At 48.6% G+C, this 24097-nt stretch overlaps 1 protein-coding gene across 2 annotated transcripts in view; it reads right to left on the bottom strand.

Moving 5' to 3' along the window:
- EIF2AK1 (eukaryotic translation initiation factor 2 alpha kinase 1) overlaps window positions 1-19535 on the bottom strand; it is a 30480-nt gene extending 10945 nt beyond the window's left edge. Inside the window, exons 1-10 of one of the 2 annotated variants that reach the window (XM_058680297.1) lie at window positions 19335-19535; window positions 12766-12924; window positions 10947-11080; window positions 9939-9976; window positions 8787-8886; window positions 8305-8385; window positions 7257-7347; window positions 6494-6554; window positions 2592-2877; window positions 1610-1721 (exon numbers count right to left, since the gene is read on the bottom strand). In XM_058680297.1, coding sequence (XP_058536280.1) covers window positions 1610-1721; window positions 2592-2877; window positions 6494-6554; window positions 7257-7347; window positions 8305-8385; window positions 8787-8886; window positions 9939-9976; window positions 10947-11080; window positions 12766-12924; window positions 19335-19455 — 1183 coding nt within the window. In that variant the 5' untranslated portion in view covers window positions 19456-19535. The remainder of the gene's footprint in view (window positions 1-1609; window positions 1722-2591; window positions 2878-6493; window positions 6555-7256; window positions 7348-8304; window positions 8386-8786; window positions 8887-9938; window positions 9977-10946; window positions 11081-12765; window positions 12925-19334) is intronic. The other variant, XM_058680298.1, reaches the window with a different exon arrangement.
- Window positions 19536-24097: the final 4562 nt, after the last annotated feature.

The raw sequence follows: 24097 nt of genomic DNA, 5'->3' as shown, positions 1-24097 counted from the left end.
AGTTTAGAAAGTAGACAGGTTTTATAAAATTCAAACAAAATTGATAAAGAAATTCTATTTTCCTGTCATGTAAGCTTAATGATATCAATAATTTTATTTATTTTTTAAAGATTTATTTAGTTTTACCAGCAAGGCAGATGAACAGAGGAACCTTCCATCCACTGGTTCACTCCCCAGTGGCCACAACGGCCAGAGATGGACTGGTTCAAAGCCAAGAGCCAGAAACTTGCTCCAGGCCTCGCACATGGGCCCAGGTACTTGAAACACCCTCCACTGCCTTCCCAGGCTTGTTAGCAAGTAGCTGAGTTGCAAACAAGTGGCCAGGACTTGCACCAGCGCTCTGCTAAGGGATGCTGGCATGACAAGTGGTGGCTTATCCAGCTGTGCCACAATGCCACAACGCCACAACGCCAGCCTCCTGTTTCTGATTTCACGTTAAAGCAAAGGAGAACACACCATGTTTCCACTCTCCAGTCTAAAGTCCATCTCAGAGTCTGAATACATTAACTGACTTACAACTTGAACAAATAAAGGTCTGAATGAGTGATTAGTGATCGATACTTAATTGAGTTTTTACTTAAAATCAGATCATAGACATCTATTATTTTGTAACCTAAGACAGCAATTTTCAGGGCAGACATCTGCACCCTGGTAGATGCCGCTAGGGGTGCCCACATCCCACACTGGCATGCCAGAGCCTGAATACCAACTCTGCTTCCCACAGCAGCTTCCTAGGACAGGCACCCTGGGAGGCAGGGGGATGGCTCAGGGCTTAGGCTCCTCCCTCCATGGGCCAGTGACCCTGGCTCCTGCCTTCAACTTGGCTCAGGCCTGGCCATAAAGGGCCTCAAGGGTGTGAACCAGAAGACAGATATGTGTCTCTCTGATGAACATGCAAAAATATAACTTTAAAATAATGAGATTTCAACTGTGGCCAAGCATGAGAATCAGAAAGACATTGCTGTTGTTGTGGTTGTTGTTTTAAGATTTTTTTTTTTAATTACAAAGTCAGATATACAGACAGGAGGAGAGACAGAGAAGAAGATCTTCTGTCCGATGACTCACTCCCTAAGTCACTGTAACGGCCACAGCTCAACCAATCCTAAGCCAGGAGCCTAGAGCCACCTCCAGGTCTCCCACACAGGTGCAGGGTCCCAAGGCTTTGGCCGTCCTTGACTGCTTTCCCAGGCCACAAGCAAGGAGCTGGATGGGAAGTGGGGCTGCTGAGATTAGAACCAGCACCATATGGGATCCCGGCATGTTCAAGGCGAGGACCCCAGCCGCCAGGTTACTGCACTGGGCCCAGAGATTATTTTTAATACCAGAGGCCAATAGCTATCTCAGGGCAATTTTCTAAACATAAATACAAAACATAAGTCTGCCCAAACAGCAAACTATTGGCTGGGACATGTAAGTCCCACATCAGAATTCCTGGGTTCAACTCCTAGTCCACTCTCAATTTTTGCTTCATGCTAATCTAGATTCTGGCACACAGCACTGATGTCTCCAATGTCTGGGTGCCTGTCATCCACGTGAGAGCCGCAGAGTGAGCCCCTCCCTCCCTCCCCACCCCTCCCTCCGTCCCTGCATTCAGAACACAGGCACTCACAGGCAGACTCGTCCACACACTCGCGGCTGCGCTGGTTCCTCTCTGCGATCCAGTCCCACAGGGAGAGCTCACACAGCTGCATCTGGATATGCAGCATCAGGTGGTACTGCACCTAGGAGGGCAGAGGACCAAGCTCAGCGCCGCACCGCCGCCGCCCCCGGCCCCGCTCACACCCTTCAGCCCCGTTCACAGCCCCCTAGCTACGCTCACAGCCGGGCGGCCCGCACGCCCGGAAGCCCACAGGTTGCACGGAAGCCCAGTGCCTGTGAAAGCCGTGCGTGGAGACACAAGCAGGCAAGGCAAGGGCGGCAGGCAGGGCCCGGCTGGCAGCCGCCCTCCCAACCCAGCACTGGGGAACTCAGTCTGACACTCTGGCCTGTGCTCCGCAGAAGTAAGTTTAAAAATGAAGATAAACCATCAAAGAATTCATCTTACATACAATCCAAACCATACACACTTTGGCTGGCTTCATACTGCACATTACTAATAGGCAAAAGGCAAGCCAATATTAAGTATGCAGCTCGCTGACTTAGGCACACATGAACATTCTCCAAATACAGAGAAATGAAATCAATCTGACTAAAAGACGAAAATACAGTCTTTGACAAGAAGTCTAATTTTGAAATACTAACAGAGCCTGTTAATGTCAAAGCTTTTTGTTTTTAATATAAATCCTCAGGACCATTCCCCAGCAGGATCCCAAAAACTGGCCCTACAATCCTACTGGGTCTCACCTAAATTCATCCCCTGAACTCTGAAACACCTTTTCTGTACAAAAATATGTTTAGAACACGATCAAGGTGGAAGTGACACCATGAGGGTGGTGAGGGGAGGATCAGAAGCTGATTCAGGCCACACGGGGAGTGGGACGTGACAGGAGCGACAGGCAGAAGCCAGGTGGAGGAGCCAAGAGAGGTGACAGGTGCGGGCCGTACGCCATCACAGCACATTGCACAAGGGAGCATCCGGCGGAGTCACCTACCCCCATGTGCCCCAACACGTTTTCCTCAGAAGATTCCTCCGTGGATGTGAAATTCTCTTCCAGGTCTGAATCGTGCCCGAGCTCAATGAGGCCGTTTTGGTGGCGCTCAGAGGACGATTCAAACCCACTGGTTTCCCTGGTCACGAGGTCGGCGCTGTAGTTCACCAGCTGGTTATTCTGACTCTCGATGGCAGGTTCCCCAATACATTTTTCTTTTCCTGGGGTGAGCTCAGCGAAGATAATCGATGAGCAGCTACTTTCATCATTTTTAATGCCGTATTTGGCTCTGGGGAGAGTAAGGAAAGATAAAAATCAACATTTAAAAAAAAAACCCAGAGCAATTTGGCTGTCCCTCAGGCCTACGGCATCCCATCCGTCCGCGCGGCAACATTTATTTGTGATACTGACAGGAGAGCTCTGAGAGCAGGAAACTAACCTAACATTCCGTAATGAAAATAACCCAGAGTATAGTAGACTTCTGGCCAAGCCCGAGACGCCGGGTCCTGCCTTAGAGTGCTGGGTCGGACCTCCAGTCTGGCCCTGCCCCCGCTTCCTGCTCATATAGACCTGGGAGGCACTGGCCACACCCAGGTCATCGGCCCACCTACATAGTAAGTGTCAGGTTCGTGAGCCCTGGGGGTGGTGGTTCCAGTGAGACCTGGGTCTCCTGGTCCAGGTCCTTGGGCCGATCTGTGCGGTGAGTGCTGATCTATGAGCCTCAGAGGTGGGGGGCCCAGAGAGGCCTGGGTCTCCTGGTCCAGCCAAGCCCACCTGCATGGTTGGTGCCGGGTCCGTGAGCCCCATGGGTTGGGGGGGTGTCTGACATGACCCAGGTCACCTGACTCAGGACCATGAGCCCACCTAGGAGAACTGGTCCTCCCCAGTGCTGAAGATGGAGTGCTGGATGGCAGACCACGGTGCATATGGAGGACATGATAGCTCATCGGGCCTGCAGAGGACATCTGGTACCACAGCAGAGAATGGAGAACAGAACAGATGGACCATACCCAGCCAAACAATGACAGCAACTATCTGGGTGATTGGAAACTATAAGGTCGAAGGTGTCAGTCAATGGACATTGGAAGGGATTCCTCATCCACAGATCAGCGAGATCGACACCATTTCCAAACTACTGCATCCACCTGGGCAGAACCTTCGGAACATGCGCCATTGTGACCCTGGGTTGACATCAGGTGGCCTTTCCCCATCCTCGGGTACTGGGATGGTTGGCAGGCTGGGCATGGCCTATCCCCTTATCTCTCCCCTCCCCCCAGAAACAGGAAGAAGAAATAGAAAGCTTGCAAACAATGATCAGACACAGCTCTCCCTAACCCTAGATCCTTCCCACCCCAATCGATCATGTAAGCATCATCTAAAATAAAAATTTAAAAAGGAAAAAAAGGTGGGGGGAAGAAGTAGGAAAAGACAGCTTTTTGTAAAAGTAGGGAATTTGAAGGCATAAAATTGCAATTTTGGCAAATTAAGGTAAATATTGCTTTATTATTCAAAACAAGTAAACATGGACCAGTGCACTGTGGTAACAACTTAAAGCCATTGCCTTTGGAAACAACTTGCAATATGAGCACTGGTTCAAGTCCTGGCTATTCCCCTTTTCATCCAACTCCCTACCTAGGAAATAGTGGAGAATGACCCAAACACTTGGCCCCTATATTCACAAGGAAGACCTTGAAGAAGCTCCAGGCTTCAGATCAGCCCAGCCCTGGTCACTCCAGCCATTTGGGAAGTGAACCAGCAGATGGAAGATCCCTTTCTTTCTGAACTATTCCTTTCAAATAAATAAATCAATCTTTAAAAACAGTTCAAGAAATTTAAGGAATATGTCACACAGGAAATGATTCAAATGAAAGCCTGATATATCAGAAATGAAGAATACAATGGAGCAAATTAAAAGTACAGTGCAAAGTCTCCAAAATAGAATGAAGGAGGCAGAAGAAAGAATCTCAGAATTGGAAGATATTTTCTGTCACCAGGGGCACACAAACAGAAAGCTGGAAGAGCCAAATTAAGCTAAAAAAAAGTATTCGAGAATGGAAAGACACTATTAAAAGGCCAAATGTAAGAGTTATGGGAGTCCCAGAAGATGTAGAAAGAAAGCTGAGTTTAAACATGTATTTAATGAAATAATAAGGGAAAATTTCCCTAATCTAGAGAAAGAATTGGGAAACAACATCCAGGAGGGGCACAGAATTCCCAACAGGTTTGACCAAAAGTGATCTTCACCAAGACACATGATCATCAAGCTCTCTTCAATCAAATATAAGGAAAAGATCCGTAAGTGTGCACGTGAAAAAAAATCAGCTGACATATAAAGGAATGCCAATTAAACTCACAGGAGACCTCTCACAGGAAACTCTACAGGCAGGAACAGAATGGAGTGACATATTCCAGACTCTAAAAGCAAAAAATTGTTGGCCCAAGATAACGTTACCAGCAAAACCTTCCTTTGACTTTGAAAAAGAAATAAAATTATTCTACAGTAAGGAAAAGTTAAAAGAATATGCCTCTTCCAAGCCTGCCCTACAAATGACACTTAAAGATGTTCTCTTGACAGAGAAGAGAAATAGCACCCACCAAAACCAAAGGCAAATGTGAAGAACATCCCAGGAAACGAACAGAAGACTAAATCAATGAACAACCCATTCCTAAAATGACAGGACGAAATTACCACCCTTTCATATTAGCCCTGAATGTAAACAGCTTAAAGTCATCAATCAAACGTCACAGGTTAGTAGAATGGATTAAAAAACAAAACCCATCTATCTGTTGCCTGCAGAAGACATATCTCACCAACAAAGATCAGTGGAAACTGTATGTCATGGATTTTGATGTATTTTTAGTTTCATCTCTTCAAAATATTTTCTCATTAACTTCTCCACTGATTTACAGATCATATTAGCATAATTTTCAAGAAGGTTCTTTTTTTATTTATTCATTTTATTTTTATTACAAAGTTGGATATACAGAGAGGAGGAGAGAGAGAGGAAGATCTTCCATCCACTGATTCACTCCCCACGTGACCACAATGGCCAGTGCTGTGCCGATCCAAAGCCAGGAGCCAGGAACTTCTTCCGGCTCTCCCACACGGGTGCAGGGTCCCAAGGCTTTGGGCCGTCCTCAACTGCTTTCTCAGGCCACAAGCAGGAGCTGGATGGGAAGTGGAGCTGCTGGGATTAGAACCAGCACCCATATGGGATCCCGGCATGTTCAGGGCAAGGACTTTAGCCACTAGGCTACCGTGCCAGGCCCCAAGAAGGTTCTTGATTTTCATTTTTTCACTGATACATTAGTCATTCAGTACCATGTTCTTTAACTTCATAGCATTTTTAATTTCTTTTTTTCTACCTGTTGTTGATTTTGTATTGTGGCTTTTCATGTAAGGGGATGTATAGTAACTGTGCAATGGAGCCTATTTCCAGATTTGAGGATACAATGCAGTATGCCTCTCTACTTCCAGATCAAGGATGGACTCCCAATGAAACTGTTCACTATATCTTGAGAATAGGATGCTGCATTGTCTTCAATGGTCCACGCCCGCAACGATGGACATATCACTGATTATGAAGAAATATGCTACAGTAATAATATAGCGGACCTCAGTTGGGGGAGAGTATTGGTGAGGGGATAAGGGAAATCCCAGGGCCTGTAGAACTATATCATAAAATAATAAGAATAAAAAGAAGTAAAAAAAAAAAAAAAAAAAAAAAACATTTAAAAGCAAACAAAATTCAAGAAGGAAAGGAAACACTGCAAAGAAAAGTAGGAAACACTCCCCCCGAGCTGCTAGCAGCAGATGACAAGGCCACATACTGCCAGTGACAGGCCAGTGACAGGCCGGTGGCAGGCCGGCGGCCCCTACGCACAGGTGATCCCTCCCCACGTACCTGTGCTCTTCCTGGTCGGACAGCACTTCCAGAGCAGGCAACTTGAGAGGGACTCTGCCTGCTAAGCAAGGGAAACACTAAGACACAAAGCATACAGCACGGGACCACAAGTCGAATGTCATGATGGCCTGGCGAGACAAGCCATTGGCAACTGGCTCACACACTCTACAGCTCATAGAGCTGTTCAGTTCTTCCGGGGCCAACCAGCGTTCTGCACAAGACCTGATGACAAATCTTTCTCATCATAGCCTTCCTTAAGCCTTAAAAATATTCAAACTGGCATTGTGGTACAGTGGGTTAAGTCACCACTGAGACACTGGCACTCCGTGTAAGTTCTGGGTGAGTCCCAGCAGAAGATGGTCCCAGTGCTTGGGCTCTGCCACCAACATGGGTGGATGGACATCTAGGCCCGTGGCTTTAGCCTGGTCCAGAGCAAGTCACTGCGGTCATCTGGGAAGTGAACCAGCGGCTAGAAGGTCGATCAACTGATGATATCTGTATATAATAACCGCCTTTCAAATCTTTAAAAAATAAATGAAAAACAAATAAAAATTGTAAAGCTATTCTCAGCTCTTGGTTTGCACAAAAAATAAGCACAGGCCAAATTTACCCAAAATGCCAGGAAGCAGAAACACTGCAGATTTCAGACTCTTTTGCATTTGGGGATGTGAGCATACCTAATCCACAAGTTCAAAACCGGAAACACTCCCGAACCCTCGTCTCGGAGGATAGCAGGTGCTCGACCTGTCCATCCGAGGCTCACCTTGAATGCGGACGTGCTCTACCCATGCTGTGTGATAGCCCACGATATTCGGATGCTGAAGACCGGCCAGCACCTTCACCTCCCGTAACACCTAAAAATGAAATGCCTTGGGTGCTGGCTTTCAAACACAACCCTTTGTCCCACAACAAAAATGGGGAAAAAACGGAGGGGTGGGGAAGAATAAGAAACAACTCGCCAAGACTCTAAACTGTTCAAACTACTGGGAATATTTCTGTGAGTGGCAAATGGCAGTTGCTGTAGCAACTACATAACTGACAGGTACACAACACTGTGTGCTGGTCACTCAGCTCGTCCAACATGAGTCCTCCATGGTGAGTCGGACCACTTGCGGTTTCCAGGGCAGGAGACAGAGTGACTCAGAGACGAGGCCGCTTAGCCCTGAACCAGAGCACACTGGCGACAACGCCAGGACCTCAGCTGGGCTCAGTCTTTAACAAGCCGCACACAGTCTGGATATTCCACAGCAAAGACCCCACTATCAACCTAACCTTCAAACAAATTACCCCAATCTTCTTGGTTCTGATATTTACTATGCTTTAGTGTGACGTGGTACACAGGTTGCCATTATCAGGCCAACACACTGCCAAATGAGCAACACGCAAATGCGTATCATTCTTCTAAACAAGTACACAGGGACATAAAAATAAGTAATTTGGGGCTCAGCGCAATGGCCTAGTGGCTAAATCCTTGCCTTGCATGCATTAGGATCCCATATAGGCACCGGTTCATGTCCTGGCTGCTCCACTTCCCATCTAGCTGCCCTGACTGGGGCCTGGGAAAGCAGTAGAGGATGGAATCCTGCATCCAAGTGGAAGACCCAGAGAAGGCTTCTGGCTCCTAGCTTCAAATTGGCTCAACTTTGGCCGTTGCGGCCACTTGGAGAGTGAAAGCAGCGGACAGGAAATCTGTATCTCCCTCTCTATAGATCTGACTTTCCAATAAAAAGAAGACAAATCTCTAGAAAAGGAAGAAAGTAAGGAAAAAATGTATCATATTTTTAAAAATAAGTAATTTGTAAACATCATACCTTCATGCAATCTGTTTTAGTTGCGCCTTTAATCAGGATTTTTTTAATTGCATAGTATTGACCATCTAATTTATTTCTGACCTGAAAAGCAGAAGGGAAGACAAAACCCATCATGCCGTGACATGCCGACTGGATAAAGTAACTCCTGGGACCTGGGTGTAGGAGATCTACCGAGCAAGATAAAACCAGGCCGGGGAGGGGTCTGCTCCCCAGCAGCAGGCAGAGTGGTCCTCTCTACCTTAAAAGTGGCTTTCCAAACTCTGCCCAGAGCACAAAGCCCAGGGCCACGAGGGAAAAGAATGCAAAGTTCCCAAGAAATGTGACTAGAAAAAATTAGCAAGTGCTAATTTCCTATTAACAGCAAATTTTCATGAAAACTAGATGTACCCGCTTAATGGGAATTCTCTTTTGAGCACTTTGTTAATAAAGGAGGGAAGCGGACTTCAGAAAGAGAGCAGTTTCAGAGTGGAGGAGAGAACCACCTTGTACACTCTGCCATAGCCACCTTTTCCTAGGATGGACAGCTCTTCAAACTCGTTCAGGTAGCGCGAGGTTTGCGCTTCGAAGGTCACATCTCTGGATCTGAAAGGGAGACACAAACAGCTCATCGACATTAAGGCACAAAGCAATCGAAAAATCTCAGGTTCACTAATTTGCCAACACCTGGTATCACTAAATTTTGATAATTTGGAAATGAGGAGCTAAAACGAGATTTTTTCCCCTATGAAGGAAACCCTAAGCAAACAGAAAATACGACCAAAACAGCGAGGTGTCTCTGCCTAGCTCCAGGTGCTCCAGCAGCAGGTGGCATTCCATCCAGGACGGACACCAGCATTTCAGAGACAGAACCTAAGCAACAGGCTGAGTGTCCGGCTGAGCCCAGGGACACATCCACTTCAATTTTATGCAAATAAGGCAGTCTTAAACCAGAATTCCCCAGACAGAACTAAACAGCAATAAATTAAACACATTCAATTCATTAATGACAATGAAGGGGCTGAGGACCAAAGAGGAGAGGAGGAAGCAAGTCAAACCTTGGAACAACCGTTGAGAACAAAACTGTAATTTGAAAAAGATAGAATATGGGAACAAATTTCATGTACTTTATACATGCAACTTAAGAACACAATTCAGCATCGCTTCCTTCCCCTCTCCATCACGCCCCATAAATTCTCTTAAGCTGCCCGAGCAACATTACTTTTTATCCCCCAAACTACTATTCTGTCCATCCTGACTTTGATTCGTTTTGGAAGCTTAGGCTTTGCATAATCAATAAAACGTTTAACTCTGGGCCTGGCGGCGTGGCCTAGCGGCTAAGGTCCTCGCCTTGAATACACCAGGATCCCATATGGGCGCCGGTTCTAATCCTGGCGGCTCCACTTCCCACCCAGCTCCCTGCTTGCGGCCTGGAAAGCAGGAGAGGACGGCCCAATGCATTGGGACCCTGCACCCGCGTGGGAGACCCGGAAGAGGTTCCTGGTTCCCGGCTTTGTATTGGCGTAGCACCGGCCGTTGCGGCTCACTCATCAGACGGAAGATCTTCCTCTCTGTCTCTCCTCCTCTCTGTATATACGACTTTGTAATAAAAATAAATCTTTAAAAAAAAAAAAAAAAAAAAAAAGTTTAACGCTTACCTGATTTTCTGAATATGAGGATTATCAGCACAGGGATCCTAAAACCAAAAGGTTACTTATTTTAAAAGCTATTTTGGAAAAAAGAAAAAAAAAACTATTTTGGAATAAGAAATCTATCAAAATTTACTAATGCTTTAGTCCTAAATGCTCAGGCAACTCTTTAAAAATGTTTTGCCCAACATTACTTCAGAGGTTACAGTCGAAAATGTTTCACAGCTGAGAACTTATTAACCAAGGAACTCCTGAGTAAACAACACACTTTCTAGTAGGAAACTGACCTCGGCCCCAGGCTCCTAGCTCATCCCAGGAGCCTCCACATCCCGGGCCTGCATGACCGCACCTGCCTCCGGGCTGCTTCAGATCTGTTCTCACCACAGCAAACAGTATGACCCCGTGACAATCTGTCACCATGCCACTCCTCAGCTTAAAATTTCACAATACTTCCCATCTTACTGTTGAGTAAAAACAAGGACATTCTGCCTGCCCCTCACCTGCTCTAGCCCATGGCTGCACACAGCTCCCCACCCGTACCAGCACCCTGCCACCAATCCCACCACCACAGAGCCCCAGCAATTGCTACTCCTCGGCCCAGAACGTTCTGTCCACCTGGGGTCTGCCCAGCTCAGTCCCTCAACTTCAACAACATTGTCTCAAGCAACACCCCACTGACCACCCAAGTGGAAAGCACACTGCCCCTATGGACACTCACCGCTTTCTAGTACCACCACCTAGCGCCTCCTGCATATTCTATCTACTTATTACTGCCCCTCATCAGGACCCAGGCTCCAGTGGACAGGGTCTTGGTCCAGTCCACCTGCGGTTTTACCCTGCACCCACAGATGAGCCTAAGACACAAGCCACCATTCAACAAATACTTCCAATGGAACCAAGCTTGCCTTTAAGAAAAGAAAAAAATCCTTGTATGTTTAAGGTTTCCTATCGCTTTCTAACAGTTCCCCTGGAGAGCATACACTGGCCGTGCATGCCCCAGGCGTTTTCCGGGCTCACCTGGCGGACCGTCTCTTTGGCGGACCTCATGAGCTGCGTGATGGCTCTGTTGTGGTGCAGCCGCAGGGAGCTGAACTCGTCGCTGCAGGTGAAGGAGGAGAGCAGCCCCATCTTGATGAAGGTCTGACACAGCACTGCAGCAAGAAGGGGGACCTTCGTGAGACAGGCCCCCCGCGGCACGGCAGCCCTGGGGGCGCCCCGCAGACACAGGGCGGCTGGCGTGTGTGCCCAGGAGACCAGCACGTGGTCTGCAGAAGCAGCAATGACAGCCCTTCCGACCGGGAGCAGAGGGTGCAGAGCTGTGACCAACTCACACAGGACCGTCATTGGTTCACCACTCCTGGTCAGCAAACGCGAGGCTCCATTTTTGTTTTTTTTTTTTTAAAGGATTCATTTATTTATTTGAAAGAGTTACAGAGAGAGGGGGAGACGCAGAGAGATTTTCCATCTGCTGGTTCACCCTCCAAAGCGGCCCGCTCAAGGAGGGCTGAGCCAAGCAGAAGCCAGCAGCTGGAAGCTACACCTGGGTCTCCCACATGCGTGCAGGGCCCAGGCTTCTGACATCTTCCACTGCCTTCCCAGACCAAAGCAGCCAGCTAGATGGGAAGTGGGAGGGCCACAGCATCGCACTACATGACAAGCCAAACCCAGTTTGTTTCATCTGAAAAGAAGCAGGAGGCTAGCAAAAATGTAACCTTGGTTTTCTTCCATCTCATACAATTCACTTAGCTGGCAGAAAATATTTTAAAAACCAAGCAAGACCATGTCAATTCCATAATGTTACAAATTGCTGTTAATGTTATATTGGGACTCTTAATTGACTGGGATGATATTCTACCAGCTCTAACTTTGGACCAGAAATGGTCTCCCCAAGAAACTGTTCAACCCATCTGGACAATAAGTAGCTGGACTCTATGTTTGGTATACGTTTGCAAGGAAAGAATCTTGATTGAATTTGAACTGTAATACTGCACCAAGGTGGAGGAATCCACCAGGGGGGAGGGGCGTGGGGAGGGGTGGGGGGATTCCCAGAGCCTATGAAACTCACATAATGCATAATGATTAATAATAAAAAAAAAAAGGTAGCATAAAAAAAAAAACACAAGCAAGAAGTCCCAGTGCTGTGGCTCAATTGGCTAATCCTTCCCCTTCAAGCGCCAGGATCCCACATGGTGCCAGTTTGTGTCCTGGATGCTCCACTCCCATCCAGTTTCCTATATGTCCTGGGAAAGCAGAGGGGGATGGCCCAAAGCCTTGGGATCCTGCACCCACATGGGAGACCTGCAGGAGGCTTGAGGCTCCTGGCTCCAGATCGACTCAGCTTTAGCCAGAGCGGGCATTTGGGGTGTGAATCAGCAGATGCAAGATCTCTTTCTTTCTCTCTAACTCTGCCCTTTCCAATCAAAATACATAAATCTTTATAAAGAAACTACTTTTCCAGAGCAGAAGCTAACACGGGAATCCCAGGTCCCAGTGCTCCGGCATGCAGGGAACGCCCCCTACTGTACATTCACCGCCCCACGTACACCACAGGCCCGACAGAGCACTTCCTTCGAGACAGCAAGTGCCTCCTCCACAAAGGCTTCCAGCATCGTTCACTGAAGGCCACAGGAAGGGTTTAAGTCAAAAATGAGTTACCAGGGTACCAATGAGAAAGGACCGTCTTCTATTTATTCAATCACACTCAATTAATGGGGGGACCCCACGGCTCAGCCTCAAGAGGAATGAATGACCCAGACACGCTCCATTTCGGGTTACCAGCTGCTTTCAGACACTGGCACTGACACTGGCCGCGCGAGCAGCCGCCTGAGGGACTTACGTTTGAACACCTGCCTGGAGCGCAGCGGGTTGGGCTCGTGCACGTGACTCAGGTGCTCCAGCAAGGACACGAGCAGCAGCTGGTTGGCCACGGCGAAGGGGAAGGCCGGCTGCTGCAGCGGCTCCTTCAGCACCTGCAGTTCCGCCGGAACGTCCGATTCTAAACATGGAAGAAGCAAACGTTTTAAATCAATGGTAAGGGAGGGGAGCTGTCTGGTCCTCGCTTGGTTCCACTTTGGGTCCCCACCTTCTCTGGCAATGACCATCAGGATCGCTCCGGAAACCCCTCAAAACAAACAAAAATCTAGGATAGAGAACAACAAGGAAAGCTTAGACTCAAACAGGAAACGGTCAGCGTGGATTCACTTATACCTTACTAGGTGGGACACAAAGATTAGTTCCTCCACACTAGGGTTTTGAAGATTTCTCTGCACACCCCTCGTAAAACTGTTCTGCACCTCAACTGTTGACATATGTCTTGTTAGAGTTATAAGCCAGTCTAGACTATCCCAAAAAAAGCCAGGTTCAGCAAAATTATGCTTCAACACTATAAAATGCTAAATACTATAATGAAAATAGACACGAGACAGCTGAACAGTAATCTATAGCCATTTTAAGGTGTATAGAACCCGGTTGTATATAAACTAAAATTGAAATGTCAATGAAGAAGGCACAGGATGTGGTTAACAACTTGCATTTTTTTTAACATATTGGTTACTCAATACTATGTCAATTAACTCCATAACGTTATAAATTGTTGCTGATGTTATGCTGGGCTTTTAATTGATAGGGATGATACTCTGCCAGCTCTACCTTCAGACCAGAGATGGTCTCCCCAACAAGCCGTTGAACTTATCTGGACAATAAGATGCTGGACTCTATCCTTGGTATATGTTGGCAATGAAAGAATCTCAACTGAACTTGAACTGTGGTAATGCAACAAGGTGGAGGAATCTACCATGAGGGGAGGGAGGGTTTAGGGAGGGGCGGGGGAAATCCCAGTGCCTATAAAACTGTGTCACATAATGCAATGTAATTAATACTAATAAAAAAGTAAAAAAAAAACAGTAAACACATCTCACGTGAAGCAACGGTGCATGCATTTCACCCGGCAGGTGACAAAGCACTTGAGCGTAACGAACTACAGGGACAGTGGATTGCTCAGTTGGATTACTAAAGGAAAGCTTTCTAGGGGCCAGCACTGTGGCATGGGAGGTAGCGAACCCCCAATCTGCAACATCAGCACCCTATATGGGTGCAGGTTCATGCTGCGGACGCTCCACTTCCAATTTGGCTCCCTGCTAATGGCCTGTGAAAACAACAGAAGACAGAACAAGCCCTTGGGCCCCTGCCTCCCGTGTGAGAGACCCAGAAGGAGCTCCTGGCTCCTGGCTTCAGCCTGGCCTAGACCTGGTCATGACAGCCATCTGCAGATGGAAGACGCATCTCGCTCTCTTTTCTCTCCCCCACCCTGAGCCCCATAACCTCAACTCTTTCAAATTAACTAAAACATCTTTCAAAAAGGAAGGAAGGGTGAAGAGACTTTCTGGAAGTGAGTTTTGAACTGAATTCTCAAAGCTGAAGGACGGGCAGGAGGGCCAGGGGCAGGAGGGCAAGGAGCAACAGGGACGGGACGGCAGAGTGACAGAGGAGAGAGAGATGTTCCATCTGTTGGTTCACTCCCCAACAGCCACAGCAGTCAGGACGGAGCCAGGACCTCCCTGCTCTCCCAAGTGGGTGGCAAGAGCTTGGGGATTTACTCAGGCCATCCTCTATTGCCAGCAGGCACTCGGCAGCTACAACTCAAACCAGAGCTCCACTGTGGGCTGCTGGCATCACGCCTGTGGCTTCATCCTCTGCACCACAGCCCAGCTCCAGTGACTTATTTATCCAAAAGGCAGTGACTGAGAACTTACACATGCCCTTTCATGCCCCAGATGACCAAGGCTGGGCCAGATCACAGCAAAGCGCCAGGAATTCCATCTGTGTCTCTGACAGGGGTGCCAGGGGCCCAAGCACTTGGGCCATCTTCCACTGCTTTCCCAGGCACATCAGCAGGGAGCAGGATCAGAAACCAAACCACTAAGATATGAACCGATGCCTGGATAGAATGCAGGCATCACAGGCTACAGTTTAACACTGGCAGCCCCAAAAATAAACCTTAAAAAAGATAAAAGAAAAGAAAAACAGGGCCCGGCGGCGTGGCCTAGCGGCTAAAGTCCTCGCCTTGAAAGCCTCGGGATCCCATATGGGCGCCGGTTCTAATCCCTGCAGCTCCACTTCCCATCCAGCTCCCTGCTTGTGGCCTGGGAAAGCAGTTGAGGACGGCCCAATGCATTGGGACACTGCACCCGCGTGGGAGACCTGGAAGAGGTTCCAGGTTCCCGGCTTCGGATCGGCGCGCACTGGCCCGTTGCGGCTCACTTGGGGAGTGAATCATCGAACGGAAGATCTTCCTCTCTGTCTCTCCTCCTCTCTGTATATCTGGCTGTAATAAAAATGAATAAATCTTTAAAAAAAAAAAAAGAAAAAAAAAAAGAAAGACAAAGCGGCAACTCTGGGATGAAAGCCAGCACTCCAACCAGCAACAACACCAGCATTCACGTGGCACTGCAACAGCAGCCTCCTGTTGGTGACTCTAAAACCCCGAACACCTGCCCATTATCAAAGGCACAGGACAGCAGACATTTTCAAATAAGTGCTTTCCACTTTTGGCAACACATCAACAGAACTTAAACATGGGCCCGGCGGCATGGCCTAGCAGCTAAAGTCCTCGCCTTGAATGCCCTGGGATCCCATATGGGCGCCGGTTCTAATCCCGGCAGCTCCACTTCCCATCCAGCTCCCTGCTTGTGGCCTGGGAAAGCAGTTGAGGACAACAGTAATACTAGTGAATGCAGGTGAGACAGACCAGGTTCAAAAGTGGAAGCACACACAAAAGAAACTTTCCAGTCATTGTTTTAGCAAACTGCATTAAAACCATCACAAATGTTGGCCAGCATTGTGGTCTGGCACGTTCAGCCGTCACTGGCCACACAGAGACCCATGACAGAGCACTGATTTCTGGATCCTTGCTAACGCACCTGGGAAGTCAGACAGAGGAAGACGGCCCGAGCGTCTGGGCCCCTGCCAGCCACACGTGAGAGCCTGCGGCAGCTCTGAGCTCCCGGCCTCGGCCTGGACCAGACTTGGAAAGTGAACCGGAGGATGGAAGATCGCTTTCCTCCATTTCATAACTCTTTCTTTTTTCTAAGATTTATTTAGTTATATTTTTATTGGAAAGGCGGATATATAGAAAGGAGAGACAGAGAGGAAGATCTTCCATCCTATGTTTCACTCCCCAAATGAGCCGCAACGGTCGGTGCTGCGCTGATCCGAAGCTGGGAACCAGGAACTTCTTCCAGGTCTCCCACACGGGTGCAGGGTCCCAAGGCTTTGGGCCGTCCTCGACTGCTTTCCCAGGCCACAGGCAGGGAGCTGGATGGGAAGCGGGGCTTCCGGGATTAGAACTGGCGCCCATATGGGATCCCGGCGCGTTCAAGGCGAGGACCTTAACTGCTACGCTATCGGGCCAAACTTTATAACTCTTTAAATAAATAAAGCTTTTTTAAAAATTTTTAAAAGGAAAACATTTCTTTGACCAAATAATCTCACTTCTTCAAATTTATTCTAATAATCAGATACTGAGAAAGATTTCTGGGGATAAATGTCTAACTCATTGTTATTTTTTTTTAAGCAAGCAGGACTGTTTTTGTGTATGTGTTTGCTTTACTGGACAGGCATGTCTACAGAGAGAAGGAGAAACGGAGAGAAAGATCCGCCACCTGCTGATTCACTCCCTAAGTAGCTGCAATGGCCAGAGTTGAGCCGATCTGAAGCCAGGAGCCAGGTACTTTCTCTGGGTCTCCCACACAGGCACGGGGTCCCAAGGCCCTGGCAGTCCGCTACTACTTCTCAGGTCAAAGCAGGGAGCCAGATGGGAAGCGGGGCAGCTGGGACATGAACAGAGCCCACAGGGAAACGCAGTGCATGCAAGGCAAGGACCCCAACCACCAGGCTACCCGCCGAGCCCCACTCATATTTCTGATGATGAAGATCCAAAGCACTTTTCAACAACAAAGATTAAACTAAACAAATGACTGTGTAGAATGTTGGTCTTCAAATAATATTTTTTCATGTTAATTTATCACAAAAGAAATGTGAATACGAATGCAATTTTAAGAACACTGGGGCTCGTGGTGTAACCTGGAAGCTTAGCCTATGTCTGCAGTGCCGGCATTCCACAAGGGTGCAGGTTTGAAACCCAGCTGCTCCACTTCTAATCCAACTGCCTGCTAACACGTCTGGGAAAACAGCGGAGGATGACCCAGACACTTGGGCCCCGGCACCCACAAAGGAGACCTGTGAGAAGCTCCTGGCTTCAGCCTAGCCCAGCCCCCATCACTGCAGCAAACTGGAGAGTGAACCAGCAGATAAAAGCCCTCTCCAGCTGGTCTCTCTCCAACTCTCATCACTACACATCTGTTTTCAGTCACATACCCACAGGAATTGTAAGCAAGGTGAATTACATTACCCGGGATGTTGTATAGCTAGTCTGCCCCCCACCACCAACACAATCTGGCACACCGTAGCTCTCAAAGCAAGTATTTGCCACTGAGCATGTCAAATTGTTCACAGTGAATTAACAAGAGGGGCTGCTGCCTGCGTACCTCCCCCATTTCTGCCCAAGAACCTCAAGTTTTTGAAAACAATTTCTCAAAGCTCTTCTTATACCTTGATACCACCAAATGGAAATCTAGAATCCATTCATAACTTCTTTTAAAACTTTATTTATAAAGGCCGAATGACAGAGGAAGAAAAAGGGACAAACCCATTGCTTCACTCCCCAGACGCTAGCAACAGCCAGGCCTGGGCGGGACTACAGCGAGAAGCCAAGAACTCCTTCCTGGTCTCCCAGGCAGGTGACGGAACCCAAGCACCTGAGCCTCCGTGCTTTCCACATACCTCGGCGGAGAGCTGGATCGACACTACAGAGGGGGTGGACTCACCAGCTCAGTACTGCTCAGTACTCCGTGGGAAAACACGGTCCGTGACATTTGGCAGACCAAATCACTTCAAACACAAAATCATCAAACACGATCTCCCACTGAATTACAACGTAAACTAGAAAAACTGAGGGATGAGGTTATGGTTTCAGAATTATCTTGTTCATTATTTCTTAAATTTCACACATGTTTTATAATACATTTTAAATTGGGCCCAGCAGGATGGCTCGAAAGGTTAATCCTCAGCCTGCAAGCGCCAGTACTCCACATGGCTGCCAGTTCATGTCCTGGCTCCTCCACTTCCCATCCAGCTCCCTGCCTGTGGCCTGGGAAAGCAGTCGAGGACAGCCCAAAGCCTTAGGACCCTGCACCTGTGTGGGAGACCCAGAAGATGCTCCCCACTCCCGACTCATGGCTGCAGTCTGGCCCAGGTCTGATCATGGAGACATTTGGGGAGCAAACCAGCGGACGGAAATCAATGTTACAAAAACAAAACAAAGGTACAGATCTGAGCTGAATGCTCTAGACTCCTGCCCAGCAGGAAGGGAGAGGACAGACAGCCAAGGGACAACCTTATTCAGTGTCCTGGGATAGGACTAACCAGCACTTCTTTATTCGGTGGAAAGGAACAGGGCGCCCAGCAGTGGGCTGCTGGGGCATGTCCTGGACCGCCCATGAGCCCAAGGTCACTATCAGCTAAGGGAAGCGGAAAGCTGTGAATGCACTAACTCGGTTCACTCCCTTCCAGAATAATCTTCAGAGGGCAGCTGCCCTTATCGTAGGCCCAGCTCCGGTGTTTACAGCTGGGAGGAGCTATGGTAACACAACCCTCTCCCAGTCACTCCACTTTCTGCCACAGGCGGGAAAAATTACAAAACAACAAAAACATGCCAAATCACCTGCCCCCCAGTCTGCTTAGGCGACACAAAACAGAGAAAACAACCCCATTTCTTCATTGCATTGGAACAAATCAAGCCCTTTTCCAGCCCAATCATCGCGGCGCAGTGTTATTACCCTATCTCCCACCGCATTCTCCCACGGGTTCTTGATTGTTCATCTCCCCCAACCTACTTTTGGAAACAAGCAATCCCCAAAACTGGTCACAACTGATAGTCCTAAATACTGGACACTCAGCAGCCAGCTAAAAGCCAAGGTCTTAAAGACTCCACTTAGAATTGCCCTCATTAACCCAAAGCCTTGAAAAGGCACGTGACGGTGTCCATCCCGCCAGACCACTACACGGCTTTCCGCCTTCCCCAGCAGGGAGCCCTCGTTAATTTTAGCATAAATCTCGACCCTAACCGACCGCTGCAGTACCCCATGCTAAGGGTGAGAACACCCTCAGGGAGCTAGCAGGCTGCCCGGAGGCCAGGGCCCACGAGGAAATAAATAATAATAATACAGAAACACGACAGAACGCACCAGCACCGTGTTCGCCTCACCCGGGACAGCCAGCCTCCGCACCCCCCTAAGCCGCCCTGCACCCCACAAGGTGGGGGGCGAGGGGGACCTGCGGGCTCCTCACCGTCGTACTTGGGGTCCGAGTCTTCGGCGGGGAAGTCGATGGCGGGCGGCGGGGCTCCCGCCCCGTGCTCGTCCTGCCCAGCCTCGAGCTGGCCGGGCGGGCCGCCGCTGCCCCCCAGCATCGCCGGCCACCCGCCGGGGTTCGCCCCAGCAGCACCGCCAGGATCGCAGCCACACGCGGAAGTCGCGACGCTCGGGGCGGAAGGTCCACCTCCCCGACTGCTACTTGAACCTGCCGGTCACGGGGGCGGGCCCTGCCGCAAGCCCCACCCACCTCCCAAACTATTGCAACTCCCTTTCAAATGCAGACAATGAAATGCAAATTCTTGTACAATTGCGACACTGACAGTATAATTAAATGGAACTTTAAAATCATCACGTGGGGGAGTGGAAGTTTGGGGGGGCGGTAAATACCAAGTAAAACAAAATAAAAATAAATAAATAAAAATTTAAAAGTTCATTCTGCTAAATATATTTATAGAGTAACACCTCCTAATAAAAAGTTGTAAAAAGACATTCTCTTTTGACGTATCCGGGGAGAATATCCAAAAGCAGTAATCAAAGTGGGGGGGGAGAAGAACCTCTAAGATTGTTCAACAAAGTGTAGTTTATCACAGAACGGCAATGAAATGAAACGAGATTTCAGACAAAAGAGCCAGTACTTAACGCAGGGCCCTGAGCCCAAGTGGTGGCCAAGCAAGCTAGACTGCAGATTTTGGTGGGCTTTTTTTAAGTGTTATCAGTTTTATTTTTGATAATTTTTTTTAAAGATTTATTCGTTTTATTACAGCCAGATATACAGAGAGGAGGAGAGACAGAGAGGAAGATCTTCCATCCGATGTTTCACTCCCCAAGTGAGCCGCAACGGGCCGGTGCGCGCTGATCCGAAGCCAGGAACCAGGAACCTCTTCCAGGTCTCCCACGTGGGTGCAGGGTCCCAATGCATTGGGCCGTCCTCTCCTGCTTTCCCAGGCCACAAGCAGGGAGCTGGATGGGAAGTGGAGCTGCCGGGATTAGAACCGGCGCCCATATGGGATCCCGGGGCTTTCAAGGCGAGGACTTTAGCCGCTAGGCCACGGCCGCCGGGCCCTATTTTTGATAATTTTTACATGCAGATATACAGAGAGCAGGAGAGACAGAGAGAAAGATCTTCTGTCCGATGGTTCACTTCAAAAGCAGCCACAACAGCTGGAGCTGCGCCAATCCAAAGCCAGGAGCCAGGAGCTTCTTCTGGGTCTCCCATGCCGGTGCAGATTCCCAAGGTTTTGGGTCATCCTTGACTGCTTTCCCAGGCCACAGGCCACAAGCAGGGAGCTGGATGGGAAGCGGGGCTGTCGGGATTAGAACCAGCGACCATATGGGATCCGAGTACGTGCAAGGCGAAGACTTTTAATTACTACACTATTGTGCCAAACCCCCTCCCAGGAGATTTTAACATGGCATCCTATATGGAACTGCTTCAAGTCCTGGCTGCTCTGCCGGGATCCAGCTACCTGCTGGTTCACCTGGTAAGAGCAGATATTGGCTCGGATATTTGGGCCGCTGTTACTGGAGTAGGAGGCTTGTGGCCTGACTCACGTACAGCCTGACCACTGCAGCAATTTGGGGAGTGAACCAGTAGATGGAGGATCTTTATTTACCTTTCCTTCTCTCTGTCAATCTACCTTTCCAGTAAAAATAAATAAATCCTTGAAATAAAAGACTATAGTCTGAGAGTTCTCAAATGCACAATTATAACACAAACTTTTTCTCTTGCGTGACTCAAAGGCATCTCAACTCTAAGGATGCTGTTGGTCTTTGCTAAACTTGTTTTCAATTGTCCTTGTCCATTCATAAAGAGGACAAGCAGTCCCTCACTTGCCAAGGCCTAAAACCTGGGAGTCCATCTTTGTCCTCTCCCCAGAACACAGCCAGGCTGCCTGTGAACCCATTCCCCAGGACAGTCCAGAAATAAGCAATGCTAAATACACAGCTAGCCCAGAAGGAGCCACAACTGATCAACTGAACAGGAAAACCTGTGCCTTTCACTACTACAGGCAAATGCTACTTGAACAAGGGCATACCATTTTGAAACCTTGTTTCTGAGACTCACTGCAGTGCAGTTGTGAAACTGCTCCCTGCGGCACTGGCTGGCATCCCATATGAGAGCCAGTTCTAGTCCTGGCTGCTCCGCTTCCCAAGCAAACCCCTGCTAACGAGCTGGGGGAGGGCGCAGAATGGTCCAGTCTGTGCGTATCTGTACCAGGTATGAAACCTGGAAGAATTTCCTGGCTCCTGCCTTCCGGTGCTACCAGCCATTTGGAGCATGAATCAGCAGATGCAAGCCCTCTCTCTGCTTTCCCCCCACCTTTCCCTCTGTATAACTCTGCTTTTCAGGGCCTGGCGCCATGGCCAAGTGGCTTAAGTCCTTGCCTTGAAGGCACCAGGATCCCATAAGGGTGCCGATTCTAATCCCGGCAGCTCCACTTCCCATCCAGCTCCCTGCTTGTGGCCTGGGAAAGCAGTCGAGGACGGCCCAATGCTTTGGGACCCTGCACCTGCGTGGAATACCAGGAAGAGGTTCCTGATTCCCAGCTTCGGATCGGCACAGCACTGGCCTTTGCGGCTCACTTGGGGAGTGAATCATCGGACGGAAGATCTTCCTCTCTGTCTCTCCTCCTCTGTGTATATTTGACTTTGTAATAAAGATAATTAAATCTTAGGAAAAAAACTCTGCTTTTCAAATAAAACAAAGGAAGTCTTTAAAAAATATTGTTTCTGCAAAATTAAAGATTCTTGGGTGTTCATGATCATAGGAAAGAAGCAAATCAACACTGTAGCACAGTAGGTAAGGCCACCGTCTGCCACACCGACATTTCCCAGGGTGCCACTTGGAGTCCTGGCCACTCCACTTTCAATGCAGCTCTTTCTAATGTGGCTGGGAAAGCAGTGAAAGGTGGCGCAAGTGCCTGTACGCACACGGGGGACCCAGAAGAAGCTCCTGGATCCTGACTGCAGAGGAGCTCAGCAATGCTTGTGCGGCCATTTGCAAAGCGAACAAGTGGGTGGCGCTCTCTCACTGTGACTCTTCTCTCACTGTTAATGCTTTCAAATAAATAAAATAACTTTTTTAAAGACTTACTTATTTTATTGCAAAGTCAGATAAACACAAAAGAGGAAAGAGAGAGGAAGGTCTTCCATCTGATGACGAGGACCTCTAGCCTCTAATATGAAACATTTATTTTATCTATCAGGGCCCAGCACGGTAGGCTAGTGGCTAAAGTCCTTGGCTTGCATGCTGAGATCCCATATGGTTGCCGGTTCTAATCCCGGTGGCCCCACATCCAATCTAGCTCCCTGCTTGTGACCTGGGAAAGCAGTTGAGGACGACCCAAAGCCTTGGGACCGTGCACCCACATAGGAGACCTGAAAGAAGCTCCTGGCTCCTGGCTTCGGACTGGTGCAGCACCAGCCGTTGCGGTCACTTGAGGAGTGAATCAGTGGATGGAAGATCTTCCTCTCTGCCTCTCCTCCTATCTGTATATTTGACTTTGCAATAAAATTAAAATAAATATTTTTTAAAAAGAGGCCAGACAGCAACTCAGTGACATTTGATAGAGTCAAACTGCTTGCACAGTTCTTCCTGACCTAACATGAGTTGGGCTAGGCTTCGATTAGGGGCTTTGCATGTTTGTCTCTGCATTGTCCAATTGTCCAGCTGTAGCAGGAGCTTTGGTAAGCCACCTTTAACCAGAATGCCCCATTCCTCGTATCCGATTACCCCAATACCTGATCACGTTGCTCTTCCTCTACAACCCCCACCAGGGGAGTTTTGATCATCCTGCCCTATCTCCAACGAGAATCACGGTAGGCGTGGTTGGCCATGCTAGGAACACGTACATCCCACAGCACGGCACCGCTCTACCTGCCAGCTTCCTGCGAAGGCGCCGAGGAGTCAGCAACCCATGACTCACACGCCTGAGTCACTGTTGCTGTAGGGGAGACTCGGGCGAGACTTGGCCCAGCTTCCTGTCTGCACTCAAGAAACAATGCAGAAAGTTGACAGACATGGCTAAAGGTGAGCCGAGAAGCCAGGAAGCAGGGTTTACTTTAAACAAAAGGTACTCAGGAGGGGGTGCAGGGAAAATCATGGGACAGGAATAGCACTGACGAAGTTCAGCAGCAAGGTGACTGGGGAGCGAGCCAGCAAGAGAGAGATCTCCTCCATCGCTCCCTGTCACTTCGCACTTCAATTGCATAAACAAACTTTTAGAAAAACCATTGGGCCTGGTGCAGTACCCTAGTGTCTAAAGTCCTCTCCTTGCATTTGTGAGGATCCGATATGAGTGCCAGTTCTAATCCCAGCTGCTCCACTTCCCATCCAGCTCCCTGCTTATGGCAGTCAAGGACGGTGCAAGGACTTGGGACCCTGCACCCATATGAGAGACAAGGGAGAAGCTCCTGGCTCCTGGCTTCAGATTGGCTCAGCTCCAGGCTCTGTGGCCACTTGGGGAGTGAATCAGCAGATAGAAGATATTTCTCTTTGTCTCTCCTTCTGTTTGTAAATCTTACTTTCCAATAGAAAATTAAGTAAATATTTTTTAAAGATTTCTTTATTGTTTTTATTGGAAAGGCAAATAATCCGAGAGAAGGAGATACAGAGAGAAATATCTTCTATCTGCTGATTCACTCCCCAAGTGGCCACAGTGGCTGGAGCTGAGCCGATCTGAAGCCAGGAGCCTGGAGCTTTTTCAGGTCTCCCATGTGGGTGCAGGGTCCCAAGGT

Source organism: Ochotona princeps, chromosome 24, assembly GCF_030435755.1.
Source record: "Ochotona princeps isolate mOchPri1 chromosome 24, mOchPri1.hap1, whole genome shotgun sequence".
Taxonomy (NCBI): Eukaryota; Metazoa; Chordata; class Mammalia; order Lagomorpha; family Ochotonidae; genus Ochotona; species Ochotona princeps.
Note: the sequence above shows the minus strand (reverse complement) of the source record. Positions and strands in the feature narration are given on the sequence as shown.